A 26,247-nucleotide genomic window follows, 5' to 3' on the forward strand; every position below is an offset into this window, starting at 1 on the left:
AATTAGTAAAGTGTTCACTAGATTAAAACCTCAAATTTACAATTAAATCTATGTAACCATCCATTGCTGACCAGGCTGTTCTCCTGAGCCCAGATCTTCACACTGTTTGTGACAGGTGTCTGCTGTGAACTTGGAGCACCTACGTCTTAGGGAGTGAGTCACTCAGAATCTCCCCAGGGGAGCCAACGATGACATTAGAATGGGGCCATTCTCAGTGTAAGGGGAATTCAGATTTAACCAGATATGAAGTTTGAAGAGAAGTCAAAGACAAATGAGTGTCATGAAAGGAAACATGCCCGACTTTGAATTCTAGCCTTGCAGCAACAAAGTGTGTGTGCGCAATTCATATGTATTTATGACTTAATAAATATGTGCATAATACTTCACATATTTTTAAAGCTGCACTTCAGGGCGGGTGGAGAGCACCTGCATGGCAAATGTGAGGCCCTGAGTTCAAGCCCCCAGTGTCACCCAAAACAAAACTTCAGTACTTACAATTGTAAGGAATGTAAATTTTCCATTTTGTTTACATGTACCAAATATGCTGTGTATGTTTTAAAAATAAAAGTAATCATAGTTTACAAAATTAATTTATTCAAAGAGAAACTTTCAAATAGTTTCTGTAAGAGATATTACTTTGCACTTGATTTGATGACAGTTTTTAAAATTTGTTTGCAAGTAAGCAAATCACTCAGTGATTTCTGATGTCTGTATTAAAGGCACCATAATCTCAGAAGAATGGAATGCTAAGAGATGTTTCTCAAGAAAAATCCACCTTGTGGCTTTATTGTGAATTTAAGATGTTTCCCAACTTGGTCACAATTAAATAGCATAAAATCCACAAAACCAGTGGTAAGGAAGCATCAGAGAGTGACTTCCTCCACTCTCTGGGAGGAAAGGACCTGCATGCCAGGCCCCTCTGATCACTGCAACTGCTTTCCAGTGGATTGTGGATTGTGGAAACAGGGAGAAAGGAAATATGACAGATTAAATATGAGACAGTGTACGGTGCACTCTCAGTGCTATCAAGGAATGCAAGCTGACTTGCTAAGGTGAGTCCCTGACCCACCTGAGTGGAAGGTCCACATCTGCACCAGTGCTAAGCTTTCATCCCTGTGCAAGACTGGGGAATCCTGTCTGCATTTTTGGTGCACTATTTCATTTTTGTGAAAACGTGTGGCAGGATGTAAAGGAGAAGCTTGAGGGTCTCATAGTCTATGGGCAAGATAAAGATCAGAGTTTCAAGGCAGGCCCCTGCAGTCAGCTTGGCAAAACCTCTGTGTCTCTGAGAGAAGGCACTGAGGCATCTTTCATGAGTGTGCATCCTGTTTTGAAAACCACACTTCTGTCAGGTGCAGCTGGCCACCTGTGGTTTCATGGGGAGGAGTCATTATTATTTTTAGACACTGGCCGTCTGACTCCTGATGGCTATGTCATTTTGGCTACATAGCCACAGAGCAAGGCATCATAGGAAGAGCACTGAAGTGTCTCTAGAGGCACACTCCCCCACCCCCCCACTGCCACCGCTGTGGAGCCAAAATCAGGGCAGCCCCTGGATCTATTTCCCAAGCCTTTCCTATCCCATCACCCTGCTCCCCCTCTCCATCACCCTCGTCTCCTGCAGCCCATTCCCTGGGCTCCGCCATGACAGGCACTGCTTGCAGTTCTCCTGGCCTTAGTCCAGTCCTCTACCCTCACTAGCTTGTAGCAGGTCACACCCTTGCTATTCTCTCTAGGTGTGTCCTCTGCCCCAGGCTGTGACATTTAGGGGACCTGAGCAGGCTCTGCCTGTGTCCATGACACCCTGTCTTCTTGTGACTCTCCTTCTACTTCCATTCCTTGCTAGGACAACCTTGCCCCTCCCAGATTTTGCTGAGGCTCTCCTGATTATCTGCTGCCTCCCACTGCCCCAGCCCAACAACATGGGTGCGTCTGCATGTCCTTGGCTTGCCACATGGATCTCTGTGTCCCTAGAAGTTCCCCCTTTTGTGTGTTTTATTTATATGGCCATGCGTTCTGGGAGGGCAGAAGCCTTCTGCAAGTACTGATGAGATAGCTTCTAAATAAATGAACGGATTTGTGCCTAGGTTATGGTCTGTTCGTGGATTTGCTTCCATAGGAAGCCAGCAAGCTTAGGGGTTTTTCCAATTGTCCCCTCTTTTCGGAAGCCTGGACGTGAGTATAGAGATGCCAGGTGGCCGAGGTGGGCTGGGGGAACCTTGGATGCAGGCATTAGATGAAGCACACACAAACTGAGATGATTCACAAACGCAAACACCAACAAGAAACCTGTGATGAGAAGCAGTCCACAGCAGGCCTCTCCAGGCCCCAGAACGTGCTGGGGGGATGGTGCACCAGGCAGTGCCGTGCCCAGCTCCAGAGGACTTCCCGCGCTGCTAAGTGTGTGACTGTGCTTTCTTTCTTTCCTTTTTAGATTAAAGTAATGATGTGGTCTTCCCAAGATAGAGGCTCAAGAGACATCTAAGCGAATTGTTTCTCTCTCAATGAAGGGAGGTGACACAGTTGCTCAGAAACGCTAGCTGATCCATCCCTCCTCCCTAGCTCTGGTTGGTGTTTTCACAAGCCATATGGCCGGCAAGCTCAGAGATTTCTTTGCATTGACATTGCTAGTAATGATATCATGTACTGAACGTCTGCCCAAGCACCGGCCTCCAGCAGCGCTGGCCCCTCGCACAGACAAGGAAACTGAGGTCTGGAGGAGGTGAACACCTACATCTCTGACTGAGGTGTGCTCTAGTTCACCTTGTAGGGAATGCCCTCATGAGAGCACCACTGCTGGTCAGCAAGCTGAAGTGCCATTGCTCCTGCCTTCCTTGTACTACCTGAGTCTGATCTTCACTCTGAGAATTTTCTGTTACCTGCGTGGAAACCTTGAAAAGGTGAGGTACAAATGCACAGATCCCTAAGCTGCAGTTCAGCCCCGCTGGAGCTCTGTGAAGGCTTGCGAGACACAGGTCCCTGTGCTGTTGCTTTAGGTTGGCTTACATGTGGGCATGGCTGGTGAAAGGGGATTAGGATGGAAGCACAGCCCAACACCCACAGCTGTACTTAGGCATTCTTCCCATTCTCACTGCCGCAGAACAGGAAATGAGAAGATGTCCCCTGAACATCCCGGGGTGCTTGTGGCTGGCTGGTGTCCAGGCTATGGCTCTGAGGGCTCACCCTGGGGTGGGCTCACGGAGGGGCAGCCAGCCACACAGGGACAGAAAGGGAGACGGAGGCTTATTTGTCTCACCTCCCTCACAGGAAGCTCAGTGAATCACCACCCGAGTAGTCTCCCTTCAGTTACTGGTTTGCGTGTTCATCTGTGTGTGTGCATGCGTGAGTGGTTGCACTTATAGTTACATACAAATATCCAGCTCTTGATGGAAAATGAGCACACTTCAGGTGTGGCAGTTTTGAGAAGGACAGTATGTGGCTAGAGCTCTGTCATTGCCACTGACCTTGACAGAGTGGCCTCTCCAGTCCATGTCTCAGTTCCCACAACTGTTCAATGGGCCTAAGATCCCCCTGTAGCCTCTTCTCAGGAAGGTGACAGCCTGTGCAGAAGCCCACTGTCAACCACCATGCACCTGACAAGTGTCACATGGCACCAGGGACTTTTAGGGCTTGGGGTGGGCTCAGGGCAGGAGCTGAATCTCAGGGGCCAGCAGGGCTTGCCTGGGTCCCAGCAGGTCGTGTACGTGGGGTGATATGTAGGGGGAACCTGCCCTGCCATCTCTTCTCACCTTAAGATACCTGTCCTCCCACACACAGGCCGCCCACGCACCCAGGGCACTCAGGTGAGCTGCACGGCTGCCAAAGAAAATGATTTTCTAATCAGAACGTGGAGGTGAAAGTCACTCCCTGGTGATGCCAGGTCTTTATGGTGGCTTTCTTTTACAAAGAGCCTAAGTTTACTCAGAGACCAACCTGCTCCTTGCTAAGGAAAACACTTTGCTAAAACCAGACCCAGGTTGGGGGCAGCTGTAATTCACAAAGCTCTGTGTGTGTATTTACTGTTGCAAACCAAGAACCCAAAACTTCTAAAAATGAGGACAATTTGTCAGGAGGTTCAATGGGCACAAGCCTCCCGCTCCCTGCCGAGGGCATGGGCGGGGGGTGAAGGTGCTCTGTGACATCCTGCCGAATGCTCTCCCTGTACCTGCCGAGACCACAACTGAGCACAAAACCTGAGCACAGGCTGGAAGTAAGGAGCTGTTCTGTTTTGGCCCAAGTTCAGAATTTTAATTCTTTGTCTTAGTTTATTTTAAAATAAATGCAACTAGGGTTTTAAAAAGGTTTATGTATGTGTGTCTAAAATTCCTGTAAGCCTAAGCTAAAAATGTCTAGAATATATGCGTAGGGACTGCAGAATCTGTGAAAGGATATCCTAAAGGTAGAAAAGGGGGATCCCCCATCCCATGATCATGAAATCAAAGGTCAGGCACCACGGCTTTGCACTGATGATGCATCGCACTGGGAGTGTCCTAGGACAAGACATGACGAAGGAGAAGGTGTCTAACTGTGGCCAACCAAAGCCCAAGTGAGGTCAGCATAGCTTCACTGCGAGAGCTCATTGCCTTTAATGGCAATCGTTTTCTCCAGGGCCAAGGTCCATTACTGACATGGTTAAAACTCTACATCAGGCCAGGGTCTGTAGGTGAACGGCCTCCAGAGGGGGAAAAGGAAACCCTGGCTGGGACCAAGGCTCCCAAGCACAGTCCGGTCATGCTGGAGACTAGGTGCAGGCTGTACTTCAGTGCTGATTTCTTTAGGAATCCTAGCCAGATCCAAGAGAAGAAAGTTCTCTCAGAACCATAGTTCACGTGAGGAAGAGTTCTCACCAAAAGCTTGCTCTAGTTTGCACAGTTTTATTTGTTTTTGTTTGCTTCTGGCCCAAAGCCTCAATGTCAGGGACTCCCTAAGTGCTATGTGAGGTAGGCTGGAAGGAGGTGTGTGAAGGGCCGTCCAGGACAGCACTAGTGCTCCGTCACACAACCTCCTCTGCCTCCTCAGGGCTCCCTCTCCCATGGGCTCCTGCTTCACTCTGAGCCTCTGAGCTCTGCCTTCTATATCAGGCAGACCAGGGGCCGCACAAAGAAGTATGCCTGAGTTTGAATAAGATTCATGGACACATTACATTTTAATAATTCTTAGTTTACACATTGTACACAATCAGACACAAAATTACTGATTTCTTTTTGAAACTATCCCAAAATTGCTGCTCTGGATAAAAACTGAGCAAAATGTCCCCTCAGGAAGTCTACGGGCTAGGCTTTACCTGGCAAAATTGATTTTGTCCATCACCAAGAATGTCCTGCTAATGGCCAACTATAAAAATTCAGTGTTGGAAATGACAAGAGGAAAATTTCCAGAAAAGTAGCTGATGTGTTATTGAGACTCTTGTGAGGTCATTGGGACCCGCTTCCTAATATGTAAGTAGACAGGGTTGTAAGTAGAGCGTGTTGTACTGTACAACCAAGAGTGACTTCACTCTCTTCCTCAGGCAAGGTGCTATGGCTGGAATTGACCAAAACCTTTACAAAGGAATGTAAGTGATAATACAGTGCAAAGACACATGCTAAGGGAAGCAGCTGTAGGAGGCAGAGGGCTGGGTCCAGGCTCCTCTGCTTGGGAAAGTAGCTCAAAAGACCTGACTAACAACAAAAGTGATGGATGGAGGCTCACCAATGGAAAGGTTAAAGGAAAATATACGAAGATTTGTGACTTTACTCATTTGAGAAAGACATATCGACAAATAAGAATTGGTTGTTTAAACATTAGTCTCTCTCTAAAAGACATTGGATGGAAATTCTTAGAGTTGAAGCTGCATTGGCAAAAATGGATCATTTCAGGAAATTAGTCAAGTTTAGATTTTCAAGTCAAGCAACATGGAAGTTATTTGTAAAGACAAGCTTAGAAATATGTGTGTCATTTAAATCAACCCAAATCAGGCAAAGCCATCTGCCCCCTGCATTCATTACACAGCCTTCCCTCCAGGAAGAGGGCAAGAAAGGCGCTGACCTGTCCATCTTGACCCCGAGTGCCCAAGAGTAGACCGCCTCCCTCTGAGGATGGTGAGCACATCAGCACTCAAGAAAAGACGAGAGGAGAAGAGAAGAGCGCGTGGAAACTGCAGACTTTCACAGCAACATCAAGTCTAAGCCCAGCGTTAAGGGATGCAAAACAGTGAGGATGACCCCACCAGAAAAATGGCCTGGTCCTGGGGGTCCTGAGACACTAGGGTCAGAAGCGACAGGAGATGAAAGCAACACAAAGGCCATTTTTCTTGCTTGCCCCTGGCCTGGTGGAACTGAGATGAAGCACTCCTCGTCAAGAAAGTCAAGGGCATGCTGCACACGCCGATGTGTTGGCCAAGATCCAAGTGCAGGTGAGCCGCGTTCGACCAGGAGAGAAATGTGGTTGAAGCCACGACAAGAAGACACCTGACAAAGGGAGCCGAGCTGATGTTGCTAAGGCTGTCGCTTTGGGGTTCTAGAGCTATTTGTCCACTGGGCACTGCTTTGGATGACAGTACAGACTACAGCCCTCTGCTGAACAACATCCATGAAGAAAAGTCCAAGAGTCCGGGGACGGGAGGCTAGTTCAGGAAGTCACTGAACATGAGCAGGTGATCTATGGCACTAGGGCCCTGGGCAGGGGTCCTGCAAGAAATGACATGGTGTGAGGCAGAGCCCTGCACTCAGGGCAACCCCTGGCCTGTGGTCATGGGACTGGGGTGGGGGTGGGCGGGATGGGTGGAAGAGGAATCAAATACGGGTCTTCCTTGCGTGGATATTAAAACCTTTTCCCCAGCAAATGAAAGCCAAGCAATTTGAGACGATGACTGCTCTATTCAATGAGGAAAAAGACTGTTCAGGGGACACTTGGCTCTCATCACGCTGTGTGTCTGTCCAGTCTTGCCCTCCTTCCTTACACACACCCACCTGAAAGCCTAACTAGAGCGACAGGGTTTTAATGTTCTTTGTGTGACTCCAAAGCCTGCCTAGGATTGTGTGGTACACACATCCAGAGGAAGGGAACCCCAGGCTGCTGGTGTGGATGGAGGTCATGTTTTGCCAGGATTATACTTGCAAGCGTCAGGCACAGAGGAGAGGGAGGGACAATTTTAGAAGGTGTGCGTGTCTGTGTGTGCAGCTGAACTGAGTTATCACTGGCCTGAGCGGTGTTAGTGACTAAGACCACAGGGCATTAAGGGACAGACTGTCATCTTGGTGGACTTTTGTCTTTAGTTCTGTTTAAGTCTGGATGTTTTGAAGAATTACGTTGACTTCTGATTTTAATAGCTTAATTTTGATTTTAAAAACGACAACCATATCCTAAAGGTCTGAGTAAGCGTCAGGTTTTCCTTGGAGACATCTGAAGAGAAAATACCTATGTCTTTGGAACCTGCAGGTAGGAAGGATGCAGCAGGAAGGAACTAGAGGAAAATGTGTGGGAACTGACTGGAGGGGCAGCTGAACCCCGAGGCCCCCTCCTGCATGCTAAGCCAGGCACCCAAGTCACAGGCGACTCTCCCTTCAAGGACACTTTTCCCATTTCTGTGAACTACTGGGTAAGTAGGCTGCTAGAACCACTGCCGCCGAGGCTTGCTTACTTGAGCTCTTGAGAACTGGTGGCCAGCACGCTTCGGATGCTTTTGTCCGCCAGAGGGCAGCCAGACAGACTGTAAGACAGGCCAGGAGAGCCAGTGAGAGAACCCCCAGGCAGCGGGCCCACCCGCACGAACACAACACAGAGTCGAAATTAAAAACTCAATGCAGAAGAGCAATGGTGCAAGTGCTGTATATTGAATTTTTGGTATAGTTCACTCTAAGTATGTCCAAGTGTAGGTTCAAGAAAACACTTCTGTGAACCAGCAGTTTCTTATAAGAGAAGATAAACTGTGCTCTTTGGCTTATGCATCTGAGAAGAACGATGCACGGTTGAGTGGTTTAGTGGTGGAAGTCGTCATACGACACCTAAACAAGTTTTTGAAGGTCAACATACAGCACTTAAGGGTTGACACAGAATTCAACATTTTTACTTTGACGGCATTGTTGAGGTAAGCTGAAAACAATAAATTGGAAAGACAGAATCCACCATGAAAAAAACGAAGTCACACCTTCTGTGTGAGACGTAATTACCGGTCACATGACCACTCCCATCACACCCTGGAGTTGGACATCTGCCACCAAACAAAAACAAAAACAGCCAGAATAGTAAGTATGTTTACAAAAAATAAACTTTGTAAAAAGTTTCATTGTTTCCAGTTTAGCTGCAATGTCTGCAAGGGGACTTGAGCACCCTGGAGAAAGCTGAAAATGCAGGGGTTAATGAAATGGTGCCACACAGTAGAGCCCCATGGAGAACGAGCAGGTGCGGTGGCCTCTCGTCTACCCAGCTGGCAGCCTGAGGCGTCAGTGTGCATGCTCAAAGGGCAAGGCATATACAGGTCCGGTCTTCCAAATAAGCAAGGAACGGGAGAATTAAGAAGACCGTAACGTCACCTCGTGCTATGCTTACGTTATTAAGTCCTTTTTGCTCTCCTTGCACTGGGGGTACTTGGGTTTGGGGCTTGGGATGGTCACCTCCCCCGGATACCTTCGTTCTTCCAGAGCTTCCTGGAATGGGTCCAAGTCTTCAGGCTGCAGACAAAACACAAGCTCAGAGCCACAGTGCTAACACACGGCGTCAGCCAAAGAAGGCTCCCACGGCTACAGGGTTGCCTCCCCTGCTTTTCTGCCTCTTCTACATGTGAAATCTCAACGTGTCTTTGTCCCAATCACACCCTGATGAAAACCAAACTGGATGTCCAACCTCTGTTCTAAACTTCTGAGACTACCATAACCTGCCAGCCACTGGGGCTCTGATTCAGTCTCCCAAGCTCGCAATGGGACAATAGATGGTTTCACAGCCCAAGAGACCACTCTGACTTTCCTCATCCAGTGTCCAGTGACACCTGTGGGCGCTGAGTCATAGGGACACCTTACTCAACGCTAACCTGCAAAGAACAACTCTACAACTAAGGGTTTCACAGCAGAGCCTTAACTTAAGTCTGGGGCCTTGCCTAAAGGTGCCAGCAGATCAGCTATGTTAAGTCGCAATCTTAAATTATTCTTGGGCGCATCTCCTTTTTTACACAAAGTACCTGTTTTTGGTGTGTCTACTTGCAGTAACCTGGAAATTCCTGTAGAGGTCAGTGTTCAGCAGGTGTGTGTCCTAGGTCCACCTACACACTACAAGGCAAGGTCTTACCTCAAGGAGGGCTTAATTCTAATTAAAAATAAACCCAGGAATTCAACTACCATATTCCTTTTGGTAGTAGCGACTTAATACTGCAGCACAGGAAAAAGTACTTAAAAATTTAGTTTGCCACTCAGATTTGATTGTCCTTTTACAAATGCCTGGATACTTAAATCAAAACGGGCTTACAGGCAGGTGTCTCCTCGCCAATCCCTTCAAGGGGCCAATGTTTCTTTTCCACATCCTATTTCTGTAAGAGCCTAATGCCTTGATGGAGGTCTCCTTATTCCACTCAAGTTTTCCTTTTCGTGGTGAATAAAGATGCCATAATTTTCAGACTTGAACACCGAAGAAAAGTTCAACAGTCCTCTCCATTTTTATGCCCAAGACGAATTATATCTACTTTAATAACCTGAATTTGGAAATTAGGACCGATTAAAATATGTTTGCGACACAGGTGTTTTAGCAACATTGCGGCAAACAAGGATTTAGGTTATCATGAGGATAATTTAGTCAAATCTGGAGCAAAATCGCAAGAATACATGTTTCTTAGAGAAGAGATATGGTCCTTCCAAAGAGCTAACCTGTTAGTAGCACACGAGTAAGCATTCAAGTACTTTTTACTTTATCTTAGAAGACAGGGTCTTGCTGTTCAGCCCAGGTTGGCCTGGAACTATTGGAGTTCCTGCATCTGCCTTCCAAGTGCTGGGATTATAGGAGAGCCCCATTATGCCTGATAATTTAAGCCTTTAAGATTTACAATCCACTACCAACAAAGAGAACCCTGAATTGTTTTCTTTGAAAATGAACTGGTACGCTGTTTGTACATCTTCCTAGAGAAATCATTTGTAACAAAACACACTCGTTGAAAAATAAAATTTAAGAGTTAATAGTTTGTGTCACTCAAATCAGTGTCAGTCACACATCTTATCTGGATCTAAGTCTTTGTCAGCTAAAGGTCAGACATTTTCTTGTGCAGTATGGGCCCCCTCTTAGCTCCCCAAGGAACATGGGTGGGACAGGGGCAGTACATACAGTAATCTCTTTGGGGTCGTCCTCGTCTATCCTCCGGGGCTTCATCTTGGTGTAGTCTACTGGCAGGTCCCAGCAGTCCCCCTCACTCAGCTGGAAACACCGGTTACCCATCACTGCCTGCTGCTGTGGGGACATGGGTTCCAGGGGCGTCAGAACCGGGCAGCAGCTGTCCCGCGGCCTCTGCTTGTTCATGCTGAGGTCCAGGGTACCGTTCTCATCCACATCCATGTCAGGGTTCTGTTGGCAGAGAAACACATAACCTGGCTGGCCCTACCACCTCACCACACTATCCGTTCTCCCAAACTGCCGTCTCACCTTCATCCAGGTCACATTCTCCCCAAAATCCCTCACTGCTGTCTCACTGACAAAAACTCCCAAGGTGAACTGACCAGGTCTGTTGGCACATATCTACTACCCCAGGCTTACCTGCAAAATTGCTTGTAAAAGTCATCCATCCATCCATTTTTCCACCCACCCATCCATCCAACCATCCATCTATCCATCCACCTACACAACCATCTGTCCATCCACCATCCATCCATATAAATAACCATCAATCTGTCCATCCATCCACCCTTTCGCCCACCCGCCCATCCATCCACCCATCTGCCCATCCATCCATCCACTCACCCATCCATCCAACTATCCACCCATCCACCCACCCATCCAACTATCCATCCATCCACCCATCCATCCATCCAGCTATCCACCCATCCAACCATCCATCCATCCATCCATCCACCCACCTACCCACCCATCCACCCACCCAACCATCCATCTATCCATCCTTCTATCCATCCATCCATCCACCCACTCAACCATTCATCCTTCCCTACATCCACCCACTCAACCATTCATCCATCCATCCAATCACTCATCCATCCATCCATCCGTCTCCCACTTGTTAGTCTCTCTTTTCTTTCTCTCTCCTCCCCCACAGTTTATCTCTGACTTTAGAAATAAACTTGGCCAGAAGAAATTCAAATAAGTGCTTAGTTTTGATTTCATTCCAGTTCAAATACCTACAAGATGAAAAATATGTGTGTGAATGTGTGTGTGTGTATACATATAGATAAGCTTAAATTTTTTCCTTTAGTTTCACTGACACCAATAATTCAAGAATTAGAGAGGAGAAGCTGGGGTGTAGCTCAGTGGTAGAATGCTTGCTTAGTGTACACAAGGCCCCGAGTTCTAGCTCCTGCACCACAAAACACATGAACAAACAAACAAGAAAAGAGTTAGAGAGGAGGAAAAGGAAAGACCTGGAAGTTGAGGAATAGATTAGAATTTTCTTTCCAACACGGACTCCACTGTTGAGGGAATACCCACTTTAAGAGAGGTGCAAAGGCCTTTGCTGCAGGGCTTCTGGCCCGACCTGCTGTGGGTGCCCTCACGCCTGCGACTCAGCTAAGCGCTTCAACAGGGAAGCCAGAGGTACAAGGCGACACTATACAAGATACAGTGATGCTTTCAAACAGGTCAAGCTCTTCAGAGTTTGCCCCGTGGGAGGACAGAGAGCAAGAAACATCAGGATGCCCCAATAATTCCCCATTTTTTCCTCAAAGAGTTATAGTCTCTTGGGCAAAAATTTGACCTTAGAGTTGGAGTGAGGCTGTCAGCTCTAATGTCCAGAAGGGCCTCCCGCTGGGCGTCACCATAGGAGGAGGGAAAAGGGCCGAGAATCCCATTTGAGGCTGTTCCCTTGATTCATTTTATAGTATCATTCTTCCTGAACTATGTCAAGTGCACTACTTATTTCATGCTTTGATAAGACCACATGATACTGAAGTTATTCTTAGTGTCAGTATAATTTTAAGAAAGTTTTAAAAAAAGAGGGGGAGGGGAACAGGTTTCTGTGCTTTGGTCTTGCCACAAGGAATCTCTTGCCTCTTAGCTTTGCTTTCAGCAGCCCTTGTCACCATGAAAACTGCATGCCCCTGAAGCTGCTCCCCTAGCTAGGAATAAAATATCAAAAGAAAGCATTTGCAAACTCAAGATTACCAACCTTTCTGTACTCACACAAATTACAATATTCACAACAACTACTGTCAGTGTTGGGAACTCGAGGTGCATGCCCATCTGAGAGCACATAGCTGCTCTCTGACTCTCCTGGCTCCCTCTGGCCATCTAGTGGTCTGGGCCAGGCAGCTCTGTCCCTTTCCTGCTCTCAATACCCACAAGGAAGAGACTGGTAAGACCCTACACAGTTATAATCCCCATATGAAGACTGTAAGGCCCCAATTCAAATTGCTGAACCTACTCCATTTTGTAAAGGACTCCACCTTGTCTGGCAGGAAGGCTGTTTTACAGAAACTGTTTTGAATTCACATGGAACCCCACTTGCATCTTGTTGACAACATACATGCCCTCATGATGTCACAGAAAGGACTGCACAAGCTGTGCTACCAAACTGACCACCCCAGCCATCTGTGGAACAGCTAGCTGGACTGAAAAACCAAATGTCAACAGTATATCCTTTCTACTCTGGGCTGATACCTCTTAGTGTCGGCACTCTTTGCTTGAAAAGTGATAAAAATTTGCTTCTGCTTCAATTCTTGCTTTTCTGTGAAATCTTTCACACCCTGGGAGCCAGCCCACGGGCGAGGGGACAGCCACGGGCGAGGGGACAGCCACGGGCGAGGGGACAGCCATGGGCGAGGGGACAGCCATGGGCGAGGGGAGAGCCCGCGTTTATTCCACAGCAGAGCTGCAAACCGTCCCGCATTTCACCTCGGGGTGCACTGCCCTTTAGTTTTGCATTCTCTGCACGCTCATTTGAGAGCCATAAAGATGGTGCGATGTCCTCTGCCTACCCCAATGACTCTGGATCCTAAACAGGAGGAGGTCTGCGAGCGCCTCCTCACTTAGCATCCTCCCCATCATGACGCTCCCGGGCCACCAGGCGCTCCCGCAGCGAGCGCTGCGCGGAGGGCGCGGGCACCAGGCCGGCCCGTGACCTTGGCCCCGAGGCGTACCCGCGCTGCACACAGGTCCTGCGGCTTGGTGGACAGGTTCTGCGGCATCTCGCGGCAGCGCGTGGACAGGTTGAGGATGGCCGTGGCCGCCATGTGGGCCGCCTCCATGTCGTGCGTGTAGTCGAAGCTGCTCTTGCTGCACGTGCTGCTGGCGCTGCTGCCGCCGCCGCAGCTCAGGTTGCTGCTGCTGCTCGGCGCGTAGCTGCTGGTGGTGCTGCTGCTGGGGCTGGCGTTCTTGCAGTACCGCTTGGCTACAGGGACACACGACAGACAGCACGACTCAAGCCCCGCGCCCGGGACCGGCCACCAGCCCACCCGTCCCGCCACCCGCCCGCATTTACACACACAGCGACCGGGAGCATGAAGAAAGACCCCGCACCTCCCTCCCCCTTTAACACTGTGCATGTCTGAGTGGGCAGAGAACTGGGGTGCCTTGGACAGGATGCATCCTGTCTTCCATTGGCTGCTCCTGAGTGCTGGTCCTTTGAAGGACAGACACACCTGGCTAGGCTACTTGAAGTGAGTGGCTCATTTGGAACTAGGACATCACCCATGGGTCAAGAGATTGCCCACTCCTTCCAGCCAGGAGGGCGTGACTGCCACCTGGGATTCAGTGATCCAGGTGCCAGTGACCTAGATTCAGCAGGGTCTGAGAGAGGACCTGCAGGGACTGTGGGGACCCTGTGCTTTGAGAGGTGGGTTTTTGGATGCAGACCCACAGGCCAGACAATGGGACCCAAACACCTCTTATCCTATAGGGCCCAGGAGTGAAAGAAGGGTGCACATCAGCCCAGGGTGGTGTTAGACACCACAGGGCCCAGCAGTGCAGTGCAGGGCTGGGTTTCCTCCCCATTCCTTCATGTCAATAGCCTCCTGTGTGCTCGCAGGGGACTTCCCTTCCAGGCCTGTTGCTCAGCACCCAAGGGTATTTTTTTTAGAGGTGTTTAAATTTCTCTTTTAGCACATGAATGAGAAAATATCAGTAGGAGAGGCCTTCTTCATTAATACAGTGTTACTGCCTGGTTAGGGTGTTCCACCTGGAGTCCAGCAGAGTGAGGAGTTACCCAAAGGTGCCCCCTGAGTGTCCGAATGCCCTTGCAAAGTCTGACTTGCCAATGTCCTGACTCTGGCCCCTCCTTTGAGACACTCTTCTTCCTATGCTCCTCTCCCCTTGTGAGCAGGGGCAGGCTGGGTCACTGTGCCAAGGGCTGCCCAGTCCCCACTGGAGAGCACCATGCTGGTGGTTCTGATGGAAGCTATGGCAGTGGCTCTGGCTGTGAGGGGACCCTGGGAGGTCACTGCTTTCCTGGTTGTGATCCATGAAGTCACTAGCAGCCCTGTCCCTCAGCCTGACCTCAGCTTTCCTCCAAAAAGGAAGAAGAACAAACAGCCAGCAAACCTCACATGGACTTTATGATCTATGTGAAGAAATTGCCCCAAACACTTAAAGGAAAAACAGAACGAAGCGCTCATCGCTGGCCACCTGTGTGTGCAAAAAGGCTGTACTCTCAGGATATTAAGCAGAGGAACACCACACGTTGCAAGCTGAGGTCACCCCAGACCACACAGAGGTGACCACAGCCCGGGATGAGAATCGACCGCCTGTTCTCATCTCAGACCCCACTAAAAAGGATGAAGCAAACCCCGCAAACAAATGACCACTTCCATCTGGTTGCCTCAGTGGACCAGAGGCTCAGTTCCCACACACATAGTACATGACATGACATGATCCACTTGCTGACAGCATTGTTGTACTGGGTTAACTGGCCTCAGAGCAGATGAGGGACCAACTCCTACACAGGTGGGGCGAGCAGTCAGTGAGGCCAGTGGCTACTGGTGCCCGTCCACCTTCTCCTTTCTCGATGCCCTTACGGAAATGGCAGACCTGAATAGCACAGTGTGGATAGTGGCCAAAAGCCCAAGGAAAGACACTGTGCAGTGAGGAGCAGAACAGAGGGACACAGCAGAGGCTCACGGGGCCTGCCAGTGGGCATGGGAGGCCCTGGGAGGCCAGGCCACACTGTGTCATTGCCCATGGTATTTTGGGACTCAGGTTGTGGACTGAAGTTTATAATTCTACATCATGTAAAATCTTGTTATAAAACAGGAGCATGGACACTGTGGAGACTTAACCAGGCTGCCGTGGCTCATGCCTGGAATCCTCGCTACTTGGAAGGATGCAACTGGGAGGACTGCAGTACAAGGCCCAGTGAGGCAAAAAGTTTGCCAAACTCCATCCGTACCAGCATCATAGTGTGCACCTGTCATCCCAAGCTACATAGAGGCGAGAACGGGAAGCTGCCGTTCCAGGGCAACCTGGACGACAAAGTTCAAGAGACCCCATCTCAGTGAAAAAAATGCTGGGTGAGGTCGCATGTGCCAATCGTCCCGTGATGGCAAGAAGCCTAAAATAGGAGGATCGAGGTCCAGGCTGGCCTGGGCAAAAAGCAAGACCCTATCTGAAAAATAACCAGAGCAAAAAGGGCTGAAAGTGTGACCCAAGCGGTAGAGCACCTGCTTAGTAAGTATGAAGCCCTGAGTTCAAACCCCAGTCCTGTCAAAAGAAAATTAAGTAACACATATGGGGATTTGTCTTTTTTTTTTTTTTAAAGGCAGAGTTTTGCTATGTAGCCAGGCTGGCCTCAAACTTGAGATACTCCTGCCTCAGCTCTGGGATTACAGCTATGTGCAGCCATGCCTGGCCATTTTTTGTTTTTTAAGCTGGTGAAGCCTCACCACTTGGTTCAGGAGAAAAACTGATTTCTGAAAAAAATGAAAGCAACCACTTGGGTCTGTGGAACAGTGTGGCTGGCACAGGTGTATGGTGCCCCTCTCAGCACTGGTGAGGGATGCTACTTGGGTGTGTGTGGGTGCACTGATGATTATAGTGGCTGGCTCCTGTAGTGTCCCTTCTCACAGTGACTGCCCCAGGCTGGGCCTGTGGGACTGTCCAGCAGGATGACATCTAGCCCTCCAACTCCTATAAGACACTGTTGTGTGCCCACCACAGAGATGCAGAAACCACTCTGCCTCAGGGTAAGAAGGATGTGGAGAGGGCCTGGCTGCAGCCGGGGAGGTGGGTTGCCTGGTGTGTCTAGCATTTGACATGTTAAAAATGCTACCGCCATGGACAAGTTCACTGAAATGAATTTTTTAAATGGCTGTAGTTCTTTCTCTCATATTAGGATCACTTTAAGTTGCCTTTAAGTTATAAATTGTAAACTTGGTGGTGTATCTATGTTCCCACCTGTTGAAGACACAGATGCTGTACCTGCAGTAGGACAAGTGGACAGAGCACAATTTTAACAAACTGTCAATAACTCCTCAAGGAGTTATCTCTTAACCCACACTGCTATCGACCAGGGTATTTACCTCCATCTCCGTCCTAGAACTAAGTATAAAGACCATTTTTTAAATTCAAAATCAAAGAGTGTCTCAACTGTAAATCCCTCAGGAAGGCAAGTCCTCCGTGCTGATAATATTGCCTGTTTGTAACGCACACAATGCTGCTACAACTTGTACTATTTGGACTGCACTTAGCATGGCTCTGGGCCGTGGTGCTGAGGTCACGGGTGATGCAGGATGGGGTACATCCAGCAGAGAGTCTGTCACCCTCCTCCCTAGGTCAGAGCGCAGTTCACCAGTCCCATAACACAGTGCATTTTCTTTGCTGTATTTTAAGTGAAATTGTGTTTCCATCCATGAGTAGGAAGCGTTTGCTGCATTCTCAGATGACGTACTCTCTGAGGGGTGTGATGGCTTTTCCTGTGGAGGCCACCAGTGTTTGACAGCCCTGGCAGCCACAGAGGGCCACCTCTCCCAGTACCCTGTCCCTGGCTGCAGGAAGCAGGACGCCATTACAGACCCCTAGGATTAAACATGGTTGAAACCGACTGAAAACCCAAAGTCAGAACAAACACACAACTTCCAGAACTTCCCATCAGCCTCTCTGCTTCTGAAATCTGTACTGCATTCATGTCTCATTCTCCCAGCAAGGCCTGTTTGCTCAGGCATTAGCAACTTCCTGCACATAACATAAATACATCATTACAATCCAGGGTTTTCATGAGGACCAGCTAGACAAGACTACCAGGGTAAGATTCCCTCCGTGAACGTGGCTGTGTTCACTGGGGCGTGGGTCACCTCGAGGCCTGCTTAGTCTATACCACTTCCGATGTCCTAATGCCTACAGAGCTCACCACAGCAAGCTGAAAAGTGGATGCAGATTTGGACATGGAACCAAAGGCGCCTTCTTATGGGAGAGACTGTTGGATAAGGTCTGCAGAGCAGCTGGTGCACTCACGGGGTCTTGATTTCTGTCTCTCAACCAGAATTCCCTCAGCATAGCGACTGCCTGCTGGGTCTGTCCTGTATTGCAGGGTTTGGTGACCCACCAGGAGCTTATAGTCTGGGGGAAGACGAGACGTTCACAGGTGAAATGAGCCAGGGATGAGACACAGAGCTCCCCAATGGGCTGCAGAGATTGGCAAGGTGTCTACCTAGACTGTCTGCAAGAGGGTGAGGACATGCCGCTGCAGCAGGCTGGGAGGCTCTGAGAACCCAGCTAACGAGGCTCCCTGGGAGCTACACCAGGAAAATGGGGCAGGAGAGAGGCCGAGGGAAGGCTTCCAGCCAGAAGGAAGGGTGACCAGCCCCAGAGGGGACAGGAAAACCCCTCTAGAGGATTAATGTGTAGGACTTGGCTGGTTGGCTTCAGGGCTGGTACATGAGGCTGGACCAGGTGAGGGGGAAGGGCAGGAGAGTGGGGTGGAACTTGTGGAGTGTAAAAAGAGGAGCTTTGATGATCAAAGGGCTAAGCTTGGAGAATTTGGAAGCTGGGACCAGCCAAAGGGAAGAGCTGGGGAGGAGTCCACTGCGGGCTGGGGATTCTGGGAATTTGAACAAACCCGAGGGTGGTGAGGTCCTGCTGGGAGGAGTGACCAGAGCTACTTATACCCACATCAGAGCCTTTTCCTGTAGAGGGTCCAGTGGTAAATGGTTGAGACTCTGAGGACCGAGTGGTCTCCATTGTGGCTACATGGCTCTGTGGTTGTCCTGGATGGTACCCCAGACCACAGGTGAGTAGTTTTGGTTGTGGTCAAAAACTATGGTCATGGAGAGTGAAATTTCATACTGTGTTGCATGTCATAAGAGTTTCTCCCTCTGTTTTTTGATTGAAACATTTTAAAATGTAAAGGTCATTCTTTTTTTCCTGGTAGTACTGGGGTTTGAACTCAGGGCCTAGCAGGCATTCTACCACTTGAGTCATTTACAGTCCTTTTGCTTTTTAGTTTGTGTTTCAGACACAGTCTTGCACTTTTGCCCGTGGCTATCTCAGACTTTGATCTCACCACCTCTGCCTCTGGAGATGGTGGGATTGCAAGGGTGCGTAACCATCCCTGGGTTGTTTTTGAAGTAGGGTCTTGCTAACTTGGCCCTAGATGGCCTTGAATCATGGCCGTCTATCTCTACCTGCAGAGTAGCTGGGTTTACAGAAGTACACTACCATTCATGGCCTTTAAAACCTATTCTTAGTGCTGGAGGCATGGATCAAGCTGTAGAGCACCTGCCTAGCGAGCATGAAACCCTGAATTCAAACCTCAGTACCTCCACAACAAAAAAGCCATTCTTAGTTACTATTTAACAGGCAAAGGAGATGGGATCCATTTACCATGGGCTGGTCTGTCACCCTGCCATCCCCTCCACTGCACCCCATGCACTTCCTCCCAGCCTCCCCAGGCCACCGGCTGTCCTCACAAACCCTGGGTGTCCATGCTTCCTATCATTCTGCTCCAACTTCAGGACCGAGCTCACCCACTTCCTCAGGCAGAATGCACCCCTGCTTCCCTGTGCATTAGTGCATTTCATGGTCTTCTTTGAAAACTTCTACCAGAAGGAAAGACCAGAACGACTGACACACGGACAGACAGTGAGCCACTATGCAGTGTGGGGGAGACAGGCAGTTGGAGAAAGATTTGCTGACTGCAAAGGAAGTTGGCTTTTTTTTTTTTTTTGGTGGTACTTGGACTTGAAGTCAGGACCTCATGCTAAGAGGCTGGCTTTGGCCACAGCTGGGGTGGTTTAGGGACAACATCCAACACGACTGCATTCTGCATCTCTAGGTCCTGCCTATGTTCCCCAAGGATTGCAAGTTTAGGGCAGGCTTGACTCTGGTTCTGAGAAGGGGCAGTGGCACTTCTGGTTCTGAGAAGTGCAGCTGAAGTGAGGCTTGAGAAGACTCAGGAAGTCCTGCTGCACAGTCACCTGTAGCCAGGACCCACCACCTGGTGCTAAGGTACAGGGATGGCTCCCCTGGGCCACATGCCCTTCACATCCCTGACCCAGCAATCTCGTCCTCTGTGGACCCTTCCTGATCTTTCTGAAACCTGTCAAAGGAGTGTAGTGGAACAGAGCTGAGTTTCCACCTGTTTTCTCAGTTAAGTGTGTCAGAACGCAACTCCTTTTGTGTTCTGAAGTCCTAACGCTGAGGTTTAATTGTGCGTGAACAACAGATTCTTCCTTTCTGCGGATTAATGAAAAGTGTGGCTCAGCCTAACTTTCTAAAACAGATATTCTGCACCAGACAACTGTAGCAGGAAATATCTATTTTGGTTCCCTTCTCTGGGTTGACAAAGAGCAATGTAACCCCATGTCATCTCCACTGACCCTCACAAAGCCCTTCCCTTCTCTCCAGAAGCAAGTGCACAGAAAGGCCCCTATGTCCAGAGTCCTGCACTTACACCTGGAAGGGCTGAGTGGCCTGAGCAGACTCACTTCCAGCCCACGGAAGGGCATGCACCCCGAAACACGCTCTTCTGCCTCCACCCTCCTTAGCCATTTGGGCTAAGCCCGGGGACCAACCATGGCGATAAGGTTAAAGACATCAGGCCACATAACCAACACAAAACAGGTGTCTAAAAGCAAACAGCTAGTTAAAGAGTTCATGATGGCAATGGGTTGGAAACTACACCAAGAGAAACTTCAATTACACACACGCAATTTCTTTCTCATACTTCTCTTGCAACTGGAGGGAAGAAATTACAACAAGACCTGAAATTGGTAATTATTGCCCAATAAACAAAAGAGAAAAACAATCACCTCTATTATACCTTACAGCTGTTCCCTTTTTCATTTGTGTGTGTTTCTGAATATTAAAGAATTGACATGCAAGGATAACTAATATGATATTCCACAGAATTATTAAATTTCACTCACAATACATAACCTGGCTTAGAAAGATGCACAACTCCTACTGAATCGAGAAAAGGTTTCCAAACACCTCCAAAATGTTCAATTTAGACATTTTTCTCCACGTGTGTGTGTTTTTAGTTAAATATTCTCTTCAGAGGGAGCTCTAAGTATTTCAAAGCCATCCCTTCCCCCTGTAGAGAGAAGGTGAGACTTTTAAGATGTCAGGTGACATTGGTTCTAGGAGGACAGCAAGTGACCAGTGACATTGGGGCCACACGGTGCACACAGAGGCTGCTGTTCCTCCCACCTGCGCCTCCAGGTAGAGAAGGGACATAGAGAAGGGCTTGCAAAGAGGACAGCCACGTAGAGTAGTCAGTGCGCTGTGCTCAGACAACCTGGGAAGGTTTTCAGAAACACTGATGCAAAGAGAATCCCCAGGGATCCTGGATTAGGATTCGAGGAAAACCACCTCCCCAGTGATTCAGGTGTGGTGAGCACTGAGCTTCTCACGGAAGTGCGAGCTGGTCTCTCTGCCTGACCTGTCTTGGGCCCTCTATTTAAAGTTTTCTGGACGAGGGTGCTGTCTCACGCACACCATGACGCTTGGGGAGCTGGGGCTTCCCTCTGTACGCTCTGAAATCATTGCGGAAAACCACGCCCCTCCTTCCCACGGGTTTTGCCCACCTGCCCTTCGTGGACCTGAGAGCTCTCAGCATGTGGGCCCACGGTGCCGTGCCCTTGGCACCCACTGAGTGAGCCCAGCTGGGCTGGTTTTCAGGACACGGACACACATGACAACAACATAGCAATGGCAATGGGTCTCTCACGTATAAGAGTGTGCACCTCCTACCATCGTCATATCCTTTGGGGGATATATCCCTGGTTTGCACCTTGGGAGCTATGGCTCTCTTGCCATAAGTATGGTTGTCGTAACTGCTGTACTCAAATGAAGTCTTGGAGTATTTCTCAAGCTCCTTGGCCAGGTTGGAGCGTGGCGTGGTGGTGGGGACATTGTTTCTGTAGCCATACTGAGGAATCTCCAGCTGCTTTACAAAGCACATTGGCCTGGAAGGAGAGAACAGACAACAGCTTGGCCTTCTGATGACCACACGTGTGGCATGATTCATAGCCATCTCACACGCCTTATTTCCCACATGGGTCAAGGAATCAGGACTTTTCCCGAGCAAAGAGGAAGTGTGCCCCAAAGACAGTATTACCTAAGAGTCAACACTGAAAACAACCAGAAATAAAACACGTAAAATGTCCTGTTTCCTTTGCTTTTGCTCTTAGGAGGACTGGTGGGGATGATGAGGAGATGAGGTAGGAAAATGAGGAAGAATCAGACATATGGGCATTCTGTTTGCACAGGCTACAAAGGTGATGTGAGTTGATAAGAAATTCCCCTTAAAAATAAGAGGAAATACAGAAATACTCTTAGAGATACAGCCTGAGATAGAAGTAGACCAAACTGTTCCTAGTAGACAATAAAATGGGAAGGCAGTAAAACATTTTGCCTTGGATTTATATATCCCGTCAGGATTTTCATCTATTAGTCATTATTTGAGACTTGGGGATAAAATATTCCAATGGAAGAACACTGAGTTATTATCGGGTCACTGATGCCCTGTCTCGTTTTGGGTGTGTATGTGTCTGTGGATGGATAAGTATCTATAAATGGAATTTTTAGACTTTTTATTGAAATTATTTTAGACTTATAAAGAAGTAGTACAGCAGATGCCCCTCTCCTTTCCCTAACTTTCATTTTGTAGAGTAGGTGCAGACGTGTATTTGAAGCGGAATTAGCTTTTTCTTCCTTACATTTCTTTTGGCAAAACACTTAGAGCAATGCTTATAGGCACTCCCGCATAGCCATCACTTCAGAGTGTAACCATTGCAAAAAACTGTATTTCTAGGCACAGACTTACCCGGTTCCTCTTTCGGATCCATGCAAAATGCTCAGGAAATAGAGACCATGAAGGGTGGGAAGAAACAACGTGCAGTGAGTCTATAACACGTGTGTGTCCGTGTTAGGGTCACACTTCTTTTGAGTGGACCCCATTTCTCCACCAGGGCTATCAGAGCTGGAAGTATTGACTGAGCAGATGTGTGGCATTAGAACCCCGGCAGGTGCGAACAGGCAAAGGCCAAGTGACTCGGTGTGGGCACCTGGGGAGGTGACCAGGTTTGCTGCCCTGTCCCTGTTAGTGTGTCTGGGTGAATGCTACCTCTCACGAGCCTGTCTTTCTAAAGGATGCAACTGTTTGAGCACACAGATCATGTATCTTCACCCCAGGGTTAAAAACTTTAAAACTACTGTCTTGTGTTCTATGGCTACTAAATACTAAATAATTCATTGAAAAAATATTTAGAATATACAAAAATCACCTGTAGTTCTTTCAAAGACTAAAATCTGTTAAGGTTCTGGTGTATTTTTTCTGATTGATTTAATATTTAATTATTAATATTTATCTCGTAGTTAAATTTTTACACATTTCACACTTTATTTTATAGAGCATTTAGTTCTCCTCTGTGTTAAAAGCAATTCTTAGGAACTACGTGGTGTTAAAATCAATGGATGTCATACTTCTTTCCCAGCTTTTAGACGAGTCTGCTATTGTAATTGAGAGTTAGTGTGCACCCACAGAGCACAATCTATTTCTTCTCTTGTTTCACACATTTATTTTGTTTTTTAGAGTAGTTACAAAGTTTTGATGACTGGATTTTTGGAAAAGGAAACATAAGCCAGCTTTCTTATGTTACTTAGTAGCACATCCATGCCACCCCATCATGTCTTAGTGTGGCAAAACACCCATTATTCACCAAATTACCAACCTATTTATTTTGTTTTCACTAATGTAGATGATATAACAATTGATTGGCTGACTGTTTTGGGTGTTTATCAGGCGGTGCGGGGGTTCACAGGTAAATAAAGGTCTAGTCTCTGCCTTGCCAGGTCTCATGGGGTGGGAGCATGTATAATCCCAGTGCTATGAGGTTCTGTGGGAGGCAGGCATGTGGGGTCAGATAGGTTGCAAAGGAGAAGGTAGCATTTGAAGCGGATATTGCAGAACAGGCAAAGATTTAAGGCTAGGATCTCGGGTGAGGTGAGGGAACATTCCAGATAAACAAAAACGCTGACAGTCTCAAGGAGAGGAGGAAGGGAAGCTAGTGTACCTTCGGGATCGGGCCAACTCATTCACCTGCAGGCCAGGCCAGTGGTTTGGGGTGGCAGAAATGCCATCCCTAAGCCTTGGAGAGGTTGGGACCAGACCAGAGGGAAGGAGGGGTGGGCAGGTTCAGGAAAGGAAGTGAGGGCTGTGGGAGGCTGCAGGAGACGGGGTGCAGGAGTTGGGATTATAAAGTCTGACAAGACTGGACTGAAAGTTGTTCTAAAGTCTTAAGTTCCTGTTGGACAATTTCCTTAAAAACTTTTTTTAACCTTAACCTCTGAAGTGACTGTAGGCTTAGAATTTCCTCTCTCTCCTTCCTTCCCATCTCTTTTCTTACCTCACAGAATGTGCACCCCTACATGGAGACATGGAAAACACAGAGGTGCTTAGCAGACCCATCTTGCAGGTGTCCACACCTGGCCCCCCAGGTGAGCCTGTGGAATTGGAGAGCAGGTAGAAGTCCTGGAGGCCAGGTCCTGTGCCCCCTAGGGGAGCCAGGGCTGTAGTGCGAGTCAGTCTCCATGGCCTAGACTGGCTCCTAGGCCATCCTGACTAGCTGGAGTGGGTCTTCTTTCTGTCTGTCTGTCAGTCTCCATGGCCGGTCTGGCTCTCCATACCAGCCAGAGGCAGACTGCCTGTCCATGCACAGTTACTGGTCCACAGCCCTCTGGTTGGGATTGGGTACAGCTTTCTATCCTATCAGCTGGGTTGGAGCTTCAGTCACAAAGCCACAGGAGAACAGAGGCTTGGGTTTGAACACAGTGAGACTCCCAATGGCAGCACAGCCATTGGCCCCAGCCTGGCTTCTCGCTAAAGCCCAGCTCCGCTGACTATCAAAGCAGACCCACACCTGTGTGGGCAGCTGTCACCTAGCGACCTCAGGAAGGGCCATGCACAGGGTTCTTTCTAGCTTTCAAGGTGTCTGGCCAAAGTAGGCAGAAGGAAATTAATTTCCTATACCTGCAAATTTCTCTTCAGCATTTTTTAACATTTCCATTGGTTCACAGTCACCCTATCGTGAATTACATAGCCTCAAGGTCATTTTTAGGGGGGCAGGAGGGTTCTCGGACTGCCAGTAACTACCTGTGGGTGGGGAGGAGAGGGAGAAACTCCTGCAATTTGCTTAGTGTTCAGTCTTATTACCTAAAATGAGGGTGCTACAGTGAGGTAGAGACCATGAGAGATACTAACACCCATGCAAAACAATACCTACATTTATTGAGGGACAATCTTAGAATCGTGGGATCATAGATGCTCTTATTTTTTGCTTAGTTAAATATTTCTAATTTTCTATAATATTTTAACTTTTCCACTGAAGGAGAAAGGCAATTTAATTACAAACAGCAGAAGCCTGTTAGAAAACTGTGAAGTAATGCACAAGGGCCAAGAAGATTTTCACATCCCTTCCTTGCGATTTTCTCCAAGTGATTTACACCAAAGAAACAATTTAGGAGAAGCCAAGTGTTCTCTGTATGGGGAAATTGTACGGCACTCTTGTTTAGCCTGAATACTGTGAGGTGGTGATGACATGTGGCTGTTAGAATGACAATTAGGAGACGTATACAGAGACAAGGACACGTGGCTCTGATGTGACGTTGAGTGGAAAGACAGAATATGCAATGATAGTCACAGATGTATATGTATCTATGTATGTCTCTAGATAGATACAGATATACCTCATGTCGCATACGTATCAGTCCCATGTGCAGTGGACAAGGCCTCAAAGGCCATGTAAGAGTGAAGGCGTATGTAGCGCAGTGGGTCTGTGTACTTTCTTCTCTGCCTCCTGCCCCAATAATCATCCTCCCCAAACTCAATGCTCCCCAGGCTGTTCCCACTCCACATGCAGCAGTTAAGTAAGACCACGTCTGTCACCGAGCCCCGGCACACTGGGTGTCTTTCTTGTCAAGTGGAGAGGTGCCACCTACTCCCTCCCACACCGCGGGAAGCCTGAGGGTGAAAGGAGATGGCAGCTTTGACATATAAGGCTCCAAGGTGGTATCATCACTGTCGTAATTTCAGACCGGTAACTCCATCCTGTAAGTCCTGCTCCACAGTGGGACACAACTACTTTGGATGTCTTACTCATTTTTAAAGCTTCTCTCATCTAACACACACAGAATTATGTACTATTAAGGCCGGAGAGGAAGCCGGACGTAATTGTGCACAATTCTCTCACTTAAAGTGTCAGGTTGGGGGCACTGGGGACCTGGGAGGTGAGCTGGCCTCCAGCTCCCACACGGTCCTGCCTGTGTCCAGCCTGGACATCCCCTCCCTCCTGTCACTAGGTGAGCACATCCAACTCCTGGAGTGTCCTGAGCGCTCTGCGGCACCGTGGGTGTGGGTCGTAGATGAACCTCATGCATGACACGCTCCTGTTTGGGTACCTGAGGACTCGGTCCGAGGCCTGGTTGGACTTGGGCACATCACAGCTCTGGTGCTTTTCTTGGGCCTTGGCCAATTTCTCTGCTGCAGCAATAGGGCATCCAGACAGGCTGCAATTACAGAAAGGGAATTTTAATTGTCTGGTCTCAAATGGCTTCACAACACACTGACACCACCACTTCAGACAGCCAAGAGGAGCCAGAGCGGGATGGAGCTGGCGGAGCTTCCCGGCCCGTCCTGGG

General features: G+C 48.5%; 1 protein-coding gene across 17 annotated transcripts in view; it reads right to left on the reverse strand.

The window, feature by feature from the left end:
* Nucleotides 1-26,247, reverse strand: part of Myt1l (myelin transcription factor 1 like) — a 414,622-nt gene that overhangs the window by 62,683 nt on the left and 325,692 nt on the right. For 14 of the 17 annotated variants that reach the window (XM_074049071.1, XM_074049083.1, XM_074049072.1 and 11 more), the window contains 7 exons: nucleotides 26,008-26,115; nucleotides 21,301-21,515; nucleotides 13,260-13,510; nucleotides 10,285-10,521; nucleotides 8,530-8,651; nucleotides 8,129-8,191; nucleotides 7,622-7,690 (listed from right to left, as the gene is read on the reverse strand). In XM_074049071.1, the coding sequence (XP_073905172.1) occupies nucleotides 7,622-7,690; nucleotides 8,129-8,191; nucleotides 8,530-8,651; nucleotides 10,285-10,521; nucleotides 13,260-13,510; nucleotides 21,301-21,515; nucleotides 26,008-26,115 (1,065 nt within the window). The remainder of the gene's footprint in view (nucleotides 1-7,621; nucleotides 7,691-8,128; nucleotides 8,192-8,529; nucleotides 8,652-10,284; nucleotides 10,522-13,259; nucleotides 13,511-21,300; nucleotides 21,516-26,007; nucleotides 26,116-26,247) is intronic. The other 3 variants (XM_074049081.1, XM_074049084.1, XM_074049082.1) reach the window with 1 other exon arrangement.

Source organism: Castor canadensis, chromosome 12 (assembly GCF_047511655.1).
Source record: "Castor canadensis chromosome 12, mCasCan1.hap1v2, whole genome shotgun sequence".
Taxonomy (NCBI): Eukaryota; Metazoa; Chordata; class Mammalia; order Rodentia; family Castoridae; genus Castor; species Castor canadensis.